We start from the raw sequence: 11,633 nt of genomic DNA, 5'->3' as shown, positions 1-11,633 counted from the left end.
TGTAACAGCTACGGTAATTTTTTGCTATAGTACAATGTTAAAATGCAAGGAAATCAGTTATCCGAATCAGTGGTTCACAACAATAAAACTGTATTTCTTTCTGTTGTTAATAGCCATGTGTATTATTAATGATACTTTTATCACTATATTTTGCATATTTACCTTACTGAACTAGAAGTTGGGCTAAACAGATTAGTTTATAATAATACCATGCTAGGCAGTATATCTTAGCAATTTATGTTTGCCAACGGTTGTATAAACAGATGAGCAACCAGGTGATATAACAAGAACTTTGGGTGTGGAGAAAATGCCCCCCTAAATCTCAAAGAAGTCACTGGTAGCATGGTGACAGATTGGGTTTAAGGCGATAGACAAGCTGTCTCTTCGGCTTACACCCTCGATGCTTGGCGAATGATCTTACTAGAATTATTATGGACCGGCAGCGGTCACTTGTCTTAGTTAGACAGGCACTACGCATCACAAGGAACTGGCTATCCTTTGATACATGTAACCGATTAATCCTATTGAGGCCCTTTGCATCATTAGGCGTAGGAGGATATGACAATGATGAATATGTTCTCAAATATGGATTTGCATAATAGGGGGGTGGAAATTTGGGTACGAGACTGCAGGAGTAATCCTAAAAATGTTAATTCTTTTTTCCCTTCTTTAACTGTTTTAAGGAACTGATATTGTTTTTCTTCTACTGTATGTCCAGCATGCCTATTAATGGTTTATGGTCCCTTGTGCATTATAATAAGTGGTTTGATTAAGGTTTTAAGGCCTTTTTACCAGATCATCTTATACAACAGCACTTTTGATTACCTGGCAACAGCAAAGTCCCAAGAATGCCAGTTAAAAGAACTTCTGTATATGCAAAATCAGCATCAATATTACCATTAGTAACATGAATACAGTAAATATTAGTGAGTCTTTATAGTTAGAGACAAGGAGAGAAAGAAACAACTAAACATTACAAATTTCCGCGTCAGATTGAGCTACTGGGTTTCAGCTCACACCAAACAACGGGCTATGATTCAGTAAAAATAAGTTCACCTAGCTGTCAAATGTTGTTAATACCTGCATGTACTGTACAGCACAATTATCAAACCATTCCTCTTTGCAGGTTGTATGCTTTATTATTTTAACTTTTGAACTAAAGGGTGAGATAAAAAGGTGGAGAAAAGGGAACTCGCATAATACACGAGATACACGATAAAATTCTTTTTATGGGTGAAAATTCAGTGCTTGCATACTATGAGAGATTACAAGTGTTAACTTTGTTTTTATGCAGAAAAATTAATACTTCCGACAGAAAAATATTTAGATTTACATATATTTATAAATCTGGGGAGTACTGAGGGAGTGACAAGTGAACCATGATATGGCAAAGGATCACTGGTATGGTGGTGCTACGAGGTTCTATCTTCTTGGTAGAGAGCAATCAGACAATGGCTAACTGATCAGAGGAAGGCAATGATGCAGAGAAAGAGGGAGAACTAGTTTTCACTATTAAGGTCAAGAGGCTCTCGCTCACGTTTCTGAGGATATAGCACAATGACTCCCAGGTATGATTCATAGACATATGAATTTCCATGTAAATCAGTTCTATGTATTCAACGATACTTGACAAGACTTGTCATAAAGCCAAATTGTCGTCAACTTATTTGTTAATCAATAAATAATAAACGGTTATAAATTTTACTATCAAGCATATAAATGTTATTTAGTACAGTATAATAAATTCTCCATATTTTGACAGATGAGAAAATTCAGCAATTTCTTAGCTGGTGAAACTGCACAAGATCTCTATATCGCCAATTACATAAAACAATAGCAGCAAGGAAGACTCCCAGAGAAAGAAATACCCTTTTTTGAATCTCCTACGTTGTCTCAATTTTATAAATAAAATTCAATGAGAGAGAGAGAGAGAGAGAGAGAGAGAGAGAGAGAGAGAGAGAGAGAGAGAGAGAGAGAGAGAGAGAGAGAGAGAGAGAGAGAGAGAGAGAGAGAGAGAGAGAATAAAACTCTTTTTGCATTTGTTATATATCATTTGCATTCTGCAAGAAGGTAGAATCCTCTTAAGAAACTTTTACTACTGTTTTACAACTCGAGTAAATTTAAGTTTATAAATGCTGCTAAAAAGAACTTCAAAAGTGGTTTCCAGTTCTTTATAATAACAATTTTCTAATTCAATATGTTTAATGCAGGGCTTCAGAATCATAAGTGCTAAACATGCAATATGTACTTCAAACATGCAATTAAGTACTGTACTGTTCTAAATGCAATATACAATATTAAATACAATACAGTTAGCAGCAGATGTGCATGAGACTTTTTTCAGATATAAGTAGCTAACAGACATTACACCTAGATAACATTCCTGATAAGGTGTAACTACGAAGGAAGAGCCTAAGAAAAAAGCAAACTAAAGGCATACTGTATAACACTTGAACTCATACAGTAATTATTTCTGGTGAACACAACATGCAAAACATTTAAGCACTGTTCAGTAGAAAAGTAATCATTAGACAGTATTCAGACAGAGCCTTTATAAAGTGGTTGCCAAATACATTATGGAAGACAGAAACAGCTATAAAATAAAGTGTAAGAAGACATTAGATGAAGGAATAACATATGTATGTACCAAATCCATTGCTGTAAACCTTTGCCACTCTATATTAAAATCACAGTATCAACCCCATTTACTATAAATATTATAGGTACATGCAATTTATGTACAATATATATATTCAGCAAAACAAAAAAATTAATCTTAAACTTAGATTGAAAATAATTTAGGGGTTAGACAAGCTTATCATAATATGCATATTAGCAGCTGAAATGAAGCAAAGCCAAAGCTTTATTTTTTCTTAAAATTCACTTTTCCTCTTATTTTTATTTCTTGGCTTGGTCTTTTTCCTATAGAAATTATGCATAATTATCAAGATTGAGATCTAATCATCAGGGGGTGGGTACCAATACAGTAACACAAGAGTGGATAGGAAAATACACAGCAGCGCATTGGATAATAAACGATGGTCTGCTTGCTGGAAGGGCTGTGAATGCACTGTTGTCTCGGTGTCCCACAGAGAGGTCTGAGGTTCCTCTAAGATGGCCACCGAAGGGGCAAGAGGCTCAGGATGAAGATCCAGAACCGTGCCATTGGACTTGTATAATGACAGGGACTCAGAGGGGTTGACAAGGGAGCGAACAGTTGTTAGCACACGCTCAGGGTCAAATTGGGTTACAATATCTTCGCATGCACACACGCACGCCTGTAAAGAGACACCAATGCCGGAGTGAGATGAAGAAGGGGGAACCTCTGCCAATCAAGCTCAAGTGGAGGGGGGGAAAAAGAAGTGTGAGAAGTGAGTTATCCCGCACCGGCTTTGTTGTCACTATATTCTCAGGGCTCTACTTACTGTTGTTCTTTTAACCATGAGCTCGTTGGTTGTACACAAAAGAAAAACAACTATAAAACCAATGAACTGCTCATTAATATTCATGTTCATGATATGACAACAGTAACTGGAGCATGTGGTAATAAAGTTTAGCTATTTGTCCTGACAAAACCTTCCTTGCCATTAAAAAGCAACTGAGGGCCTAAGTATTAATGAAGTCCCATCATCTATCCTCATGCTCTATGAATCCTACAAAATCATATCTAAACCCACCACTTGAGCACATGCAAATGAAATTTCAATAATTTGAAAAATTATACCCAATTTCAAATTTCTGTTAGGCTACTTGGTCACCCCTACCTTCCCAATTGAAGCCTGCTCTGGATTCATGCTCATTGTTCCATCATTTCTTAAGGAAATATTAAAAAAAAAAAAAAAAGTTTTTGACACTTCACTGATAAAGAAAATAAAATTCAAAGTTATAAAACACAATCATAAAAAAGCATTTGCGTCGCTAACTGACAGCCATGCAAGAGCACTAACATAAGGAAGACAGTTCCCCATAAAGGAGTAATTACAGGTTCTAAAAGCCATTGCCTTCCTTGTGAGCGGGAACGGAAAAAAAATCTAACCCTATTCCCCGATGTCTGTGCACAAAAAAAAGATGTGGAAACATCAAGAATCACTAAATGAAAAAAAAAAAAAGAGGAAGACACCAATCTGAGTCCCGCTCTGGTGCACATAAAAAACAAGTGACAAACAAAAATACTGAGTGCTGCGTATCTCACCTGCCCAAACTTGTGTACTGTAACAACACCAGAACTATACAATAACCTCTCACAAAGTTTCAATAACAATCAACATTCTGTCAAGGGGCTCCTAGCTTAGGAATGAGACCTCACTTATAAGCATTAAAAGAATAAAAGGTCTCCATACTTTAATAATAATTCAATCTCCTTTTAGGAACTAAAACAAGTCTGCTACATGTTAGCCGACTTTTAAAGGAAAGGGACTTTTAAACAATCTTTCAGCTATACAGTTCTTGATATATATAGAAAAGCAAGCCACATGATCCTTACAATTAAATCATTTACAAATGCTGATATAGCAATGTGACCATTATGTAAGGCATTATAAGCCAAAATTCCTTTTACACAAATCCATGTCAATATTCAAGATACAGTACCTGAACCTTTTGACGACTGGCTGGCTATTCCAAGATCCAGAACTGTAACAGATCAGCAAGCTCATCTACAACCACAAGGTATTAAGCAACAACACAGGAAATAGCAAGAACACAGAAGCTGGCATTTCAAAGCAATAAGCTTGAAATTTGCAGTACATAATAAAAAGATCAATTTTAAGAGATCACACCTTGAATCATAACATGACAGCATAATGCTTTCTACAAAATGTAGTTTTGAATTTAAGGATGCTTACATTTCTACAGAATTTCTTACTCTTCAGTGTAAATTAGGTGCTCAACTATACAGTATATACAAAAGAAAATGTTAAGTGTTGTGTGTAAAAGACCGTACAGGATCTGTACATGATTCAGGTGTGACTTACCAACAAAGGAAAATAGAAATGTCAAAATTGCAAAGAAAATAAAAACTATGACTAATTACAGAAATATTAAATAAACTGAATGCAAAAAAGATACTAAAATAAATATGTTTCCTTACCTCCTCAACGCCAATCTTTCGACAAGCCTCCAAAAAATTTTCTACGTTTAATCTGCACTTGGCAATTGTCAACTTTGGCTGAAAAGATGAAACATATTCATAAATAAAGACACTAGGCTTCATAATGAGAGATAAGGGTCATGTAACTTTTAACAACAATAAACATTTACCTACATTCCTAAATGATATTTCTGTATATGAAGAAGAAGAAGTAGAAGAAGAAAAAGAAGAAGAAGAAGAAGAAGTAGAAGAAGAAAAAGAAGAAGAAAAAGAAGGGCGTACAATTGAGGCATGTTGAACTAAAGAGGTCTAACCCACAAAATCTTCATTTTGAGTAATTAGCAGTCAAAGTTAATTACTGCTTACTTCCAAATATGTGATGCAATGTATGATCATTATACATCAAATTAAATGTTTAGGCTAAATCTTTCATGCCAACAAGTTTTTAATAAATCTAAAACAAAATATGGGATTACGGTCAATTAGTTTATTTACTCCATCCCTGTACTATTTTTCCATCAGTCATGGTTTCAGGTTCATTTTCAAGGAATGTATGGAATAAAAAGTATTCTGTAAAAATTACATCGCTTTACCTAATTACTGATTTTATACAATTTTGGCTGGTTGGAAATTACTTGCCCTTTCCATTCATGTCTACTAAAAAAAGCTGTGTATTTTTAATATAAAGCATTTAAAATAGTAATCTTGTTTAGCTTTACATCCCTGTATATACTGTAATATAAAAGTATTCAAAACAACCCATACTCATCCGTAAATACTTGGTATAAGCATCGATTTTGTCGATACCAAGCAGGTAAATACCTAGTATCGAACCTAACAGAAATTCTTGCTATTGCCCACCTCTACCGAGTGGGCAACCACAACACCCAAGGCATACTCCGACTAGCCGAGCAACGGAATGTGTCCGAATACTCCGCTCTCATTTGCCGCTCACAATACAAAGTTGGTCTGTGCCAAGAATTGGAACCAAACAAACCCCCTTAGACCTTAGTAAACCTCACAGGATGTTTGAGCTTGCCTCGTACAACCCACATGTAACTCCAAAATGTCTATTTGAGGGTTAGACCACTTTAGCACAAAACGCATCAATTATGCCAGGGAAAGGGAATGAGGGTTAGACCACTTTAGCACAAAACGCATCAATTATGCTAGGGAAAGGGAACATATCCTTGTGGACAAGAAGAAAAAAAAATAGTAAAAAGTTACTTTAGAGAAAAAAAATGTTATCAATTTCTTTTTTATTTCTATGCTTACCTTATGGTCATAATGCTTCTCTATAAATTTACTTAATCAGCCTTTACCTTAAAATTTTAATTTACCTTTTTTTCATTTCAAGAGAGACAAGCCTCCAGGAGAGTAAGGAGATACTCTACAGGTTAATGACAAGAAGTGAAACGCCAAGGTGTAAGTTATATTAGGGCAAAAGGGATCCTAGAATTTGGGGGTCTAAGGCAAGAACCCAAGCTCCTATAAGAGGTGTACAGGTCTTAGAGCAAAGGACCTTAGGCATATGGGGATTTAGACAAAACTTACGGGCTCCTAGAAGAGGTACAAGTGGCCTTAGATTCAAGGGGTCTTAAGACAATACCACAGAAATCATGTGAAAGATGTAAAGGAAGGAGGTCTTAAACATAAGGCCTTTTAGCCAAGACTCCAAGCCCCCCAAAGAGATGTACACTGATCTTAGGCAAAACCTTCATGCTAGCCATTATCACCATATCAATAGGAGTCCCTAAAAGGCATTCCTCAATTGTACAACTAAAACAGTAGAAAATAAGCTAAAAATTGCTCTAAAGGCAGCTTTTGGGATGAAATACAAGCGCTTTCAACAGGACCACAAGCCATCTAAAATGTGGGAACCTGAGTTCTTAAGGTTTCATCAGGGTGAGCAGCAAATCTATTAATCAAGGCTCAACGTCAAATTTTCATGGCATTCGTAAGAAAGACAAAAGCAGTTGTCTCTAGATAGGTCTCAAATGTCCAGACAGTGTAAATTCAGTGATTCAGTTAAGTGAACATCATTTGAGGATGAGAACTCCATACATTTTACCAAAGCTCTCATAGGGAAAGATTCTTCCTCTATGCAGTAACCCCATCCTCCTCTTTCGTTTCCCTCGTGCCAGCTACAACTCTCCTCAAGGTAAAGCGAGAGTTAATTTGTTAATATTTTTTTTTTAAATTACTCATCTGTAATAATTTCTGATGTCAGGAGTTACAAATTGCTCAATAATTAACATACCTCATAAACCAAAGTACCACTGTACTGTACACAACAAAAAGTGTTAGTCGCCACTACAACAATAGAAAGAATGAAACAAAATTGTGGCAGGTTAAAGATGATGCTGTTTACTCATTTATTTGTTTCACTAGTACTTTTTTCCCACGGGAGCAAATGGTATTACATACACCAAGGAAAAAATTTTACTTATAGTAGTCAAGCTTTTTCTTTGAAAGATATGAAATGAATACCAGCTATATAATATTTATTTTAAAATTTATGTCAATATCCAACCATGTATAACAGTCATGACTACTCAAGAAACTTGACTATACAGTACATCTATTTTTGTATTTCTTATTAATATATATAATAAAGGAAATTACTGCACTGTTAACTAGGAAATTTTAAAAAGAGTACATTCAATAAAATCTTACCACAGCAGGGGATGGAACATGTATGGATGATACAGATCTTGGTCGAACATGATTTGCCAGATGACAAAGAACAACTCCATCCATGAGAGCTGCAGGTAAATCAGCTGGCAACGATACTTTCAGCCTTGTCTCAATAATCTATTAGAGTGAAAAACCAATAACTGCATTAGAAGTGTGGTAAATTTCATGCCTATATGTAAATATAGGAACAAACTAAGTGAATGATATTGGAAATTTATGTTTTACCATGGATGCATTATGCACGACAATGAATTTGAACTGTATGGTGAACTCTACATAAATAATTCTTGGGTTTTTTATAGACAAATTAAGAGCAGCATATACACCAGAGGTATTATGAAAGGGATGAAACTAATTTATCTGTACTATACAATATAAAATAACTTTATTCCAAATCTTGATGACCTCCCAAGTATGAAACAATGAAAAGGAAAAGTTAACTCTTATGATAGAAATGATATTACTTATCTTGCACATCCACCTTCACTTATTCTTCAGACCCCGACAAGAACAGATTCAGGTTCTCAAAAAAAAAAAAAAAATATATATATATATATATATATATATATATATATATATATATATATATATATATATATATATATATATATATATATATTGCTACTCTCATTTTTCATACTAGGGCCATGTATACTCAATATTAAGAATACTAAAACCTATCCTCCAGATTCTAACAAACACTTCACATTCCCTCGCTCTACTTTTCTAAGCCACTCCAGAAAATAAATATTTTTTATTCCTAGTCCTACATACCCTGTCCCTTCACTGGAGTTTACTAGGAACCAAAACATTGTTTTCTCTTTTAAAACAAATAAAATACAATAAACGATTACCCTTCTGTGACACATACAAAACTTCATAACTTTGTATTTGATTTCCTTGTTTTCAAGCATGAATAATATCTTACAAAAATAGTTCCAAAGTCTTAACCCTTTTACCCCCAGGCTATTTGGAAATTTCCAACCCTTAACCCCCAGGGGTTATTTTATTCCCCAGCACATTTTGCACTATATTTTTTTTAAATTGCTCTACCAGCCTTAATTTTTGTCATAGAGAGGTCAGGTTGGTCTCATTCTCTTGGTAAATGCCTGAATTTTCTAAAAAAAAAAAATAAAAATTATTAAAAACATGAAAAAAAATTCTATAGCATTTTTTTGCAAGGACGTACCGGTACGTCCATGGGGGTAAAGGGATGAGTTTTGTGAAACGTACCAGTACGTCCTTTGGGGGTAAAAGGGTTAAAATCTTCTGTGATAATTATGAATATGCCAGTACCACTTCTTTATATTCACTAATGAAATAAAAAATAAAAAATCAACAGGAACTATTATTTTAAAAAGAGTACTATACTTACATTTCTTAAATTATCTATCAACTGCTTTTCATGTTGCTGCTTTTCTAATTCTCTTCGATATGTGAAACTCATGTGGGCAGGGGAAGAATCTGGATCAAAAGGACGTCCTCCTCCACTTCTATTTCGAGCCTTCACAGCACTGGGAGTCTTAGGTAAAGAATTACTACTACTTCTAGAGTTATATGTGTTTGTATTATTGGCAGATAAGTTTGACTGATGGGGTGCCGTAGAGCCATGTGACCCAGGCCCGTGATGAGATGTTTGGTGTGAGGAATTTGTGTAAAGATTAGTACCACTACCATTCATGGGAAAAGATGTGGGAGCTAACTGGGATGCATTTACAGGGTAATTTAAAGTTTGGCTGTTATATAGACTAGATGGATAATTTGTATGTGGCACTATAGTATGTGGTAATGATGTTGGCAGGGAAGAGTTAGGATGGACAGTAGAGGGATACGAAGGACCGTCACCAGAATCAAAGCTCACTTCCGGGGAATTTGGCGCTGATCCTTTGCTTGGACTGACACGAGACTGGAAACGACAAAATAAGTCTTGTTAATAAATAACAATATTTACTGGGTTTCAGGGGAAAATTGAACTTTTACTTTAGTTGCATCATGTTTTGCAAACTAAACAATATCATAGGCATAATTACAGGGATAGAACTAATTTATCTATATTTTTACAGAAAACTCAAATTTGACTGTCCATAAAAACACTTCTTTATTGAAAATCATGATGGCCTCTCCTGTACAAAAGAATGAATAAAATAACTTATAATTAAAAGAAAATTTAAGTTACAATATGTCTAGTAATTTTAACATTAATTTCTAAAACAAGCACGGCATGCATCAACTACTATACAGGTATTCACAACTACATTGCAGAAAAAGTCACAGGTTATTTAAAATATTTAAGACTAAAATTATTTCTGGTATCTTCACTTCTGCAACTTAAAATATACATACAGTGCAAATATATAGCAACATTGGCAAAACCAATGAAAAGTATTCAAAGCAAAACTAAGTAAGTTCTGTAGTTAATTGCATAGCTATTCTATGATATTTCTTTGTTAAAAACAAGTTTCTTATGATTAGTAACTTGTTAGCCAACAATGAAAATAATGGTGTAAATTATTCTAGAGAATCCTCTAAACTGAGATAGTTACGTGCAGTAATATTATCTACATATTTATCTCTATCAATAGGGAGTGTGTTCAAATTTACATATATACAGTATAAGTATACAGTAAATATATATATATATATATATATATATGCACACATACAGATGCAATAACATATCAGTCAACAAAATCCCCAGATCTCAACCAATTCAGTGATCAAACAAGATATTCTTTTTATTACCAGAGATCAAACATAAATTTGGAGATTGAACACCTCAAAAGAACCTGCATGGACAGAGAAAAGGGCAACTGAGCCAGTTTACACATACTGTAGCTCTCACACACTTCAGACCTGCAAAACACTGTTCAATTCAGTTTTTCAATTATCTAATTTATTTGAGTGTTTTTTGCATCTATACAGAATGTCTTGAGAAGTCATGTCTTCAGAGGAGAGGCATCCTGCCCCTAGTATAGTGATAAGTGAATTGAGGGAAAAATTTATTAAATTGCACAATTTTTGTACAAAAAAATATCATATGGATAAGGCATTAGCCAGCAGAGCAGGCAATCTTTATGATGATGATAACGGACCGAGCCATTTCAGATTGATTGATTTGAGGTTTTCTGCCATCTCAGAAGCATCCTAAAATAGTTTTTAGTAAAAATTCCTTCATGTGAATCACAGTTAGTGGCAGGAAAATGCCATGAATAGAAAGAACCACAGAAGGGCAGTTACTAAGCTTTACTTTATGGATTGGGCCTCCCTTCAAAGCAATATTATTGCCTAATCTGCTTCGTCCCCTCACCACCTTCCACCTCGGCCAACAATTCTCCTTACCAGCAGTATGGTGAAGTTTAGTGTTTACTTTTCCCCTATTCATTCTTTTATTCTCAGTTTTACCTATTTTTCTTGGTTTGGTATGTTTTTATGTACTTTAATAACATAAAATGGCCCTTAATAAGACCGTCTTTGGGTGAGGAACTAATTAATACTATTTCCATACATTCTTACAGGGAAATTCTATTAGGTGTTCAAAAAGTTTTGAAACAAATTATGTTCAGTCTCTGAGGTACCTCTGTATATGCATTTACATATATACATATACATACACATATGTATATATGTCATACAATACTATTTATACCTGCACCATACACTGTAATACTGTTAAAGAAAAAGATTTTTCAAACCCATTTAGACTACCTTCCTTAGCTTATAAGTTATAAGAATGGTAGTAACATGCTTATTTTCCTTCATGCAAATCAATAAGACTAATAGGGATAATAGATAAATCTTTAGTTTTTTATGCGAAGAAATTTTCAGAATTAGCAATTACAAGTTAAAA

The 11,633-nt window shown here is 34.4% G+C and overlaps 1 protein-coding gene across 6 annotated transcripts in view; it reads right to left on the bottom strand.

Moving 5' to 3' along the window:
• The window catches only part of Lrch (Leucine-rich-repeats and calponin homology domain protein), a 68,791-nt gene that overhangs the window by 24,261 nt on the left and 32,897 nt on the right, over positions 1 to 11,633 (bottom strand). For 4 of the 6 annotated variants that reach the window (XM_068392948.1, XM_068392955.1, XM_068392968.1 and 1 more), the window contains 4 exons: positions 9,162 to 9,692; positions 7,766 to 7,903; positions 5,090 to 5,167; positions 1,973 to 3,278 (listed from right to left, as the gene is read on the bottom strand). In XM_068392948.1, the coding sequence (XP_068249049.1) occupies positions 2,958 to 3,278; positions 5,090 to 5,167; positions 7,766 to 7,903; positions 9,162 to 9,692 (1,068 nt within the window). In that variant the 3' untranslated portion in view covers positions 1,973 to 2,957. Of the gene's footprint in view, positions 1 to 1,972; positions 3,279 to 5,089; positions 5,168 to 7,765; positions 7,904 to 9,161; positions 9,693 to 11,633 lie in introns of those variants that run through there. The other 2 variants (XM_068392959.1, XM_068392973.1) reach the window with 1 other exon arrangement.

The sequence above is a fragment of the Palaemon carinicauda genome, chromosome 1, assembly GCF_036898095.1.
Source record: "Palaemon carinicauda isolate YSFRI2023 chromosome 1, ASM3689809v2, whole genome shotgun sequence".
In the NCBI taxonomy this organism is placed as follows: domain Eukaryota; kingdom Metazoa; phylum Arthropoda; class Malacostraca; order Decapoda; family Palaemonidae; genus Palaemon; species Palaemon carinicauda.
This window is presented reverse-complemented; position numbering and strand designations above follow the sequence as displayed.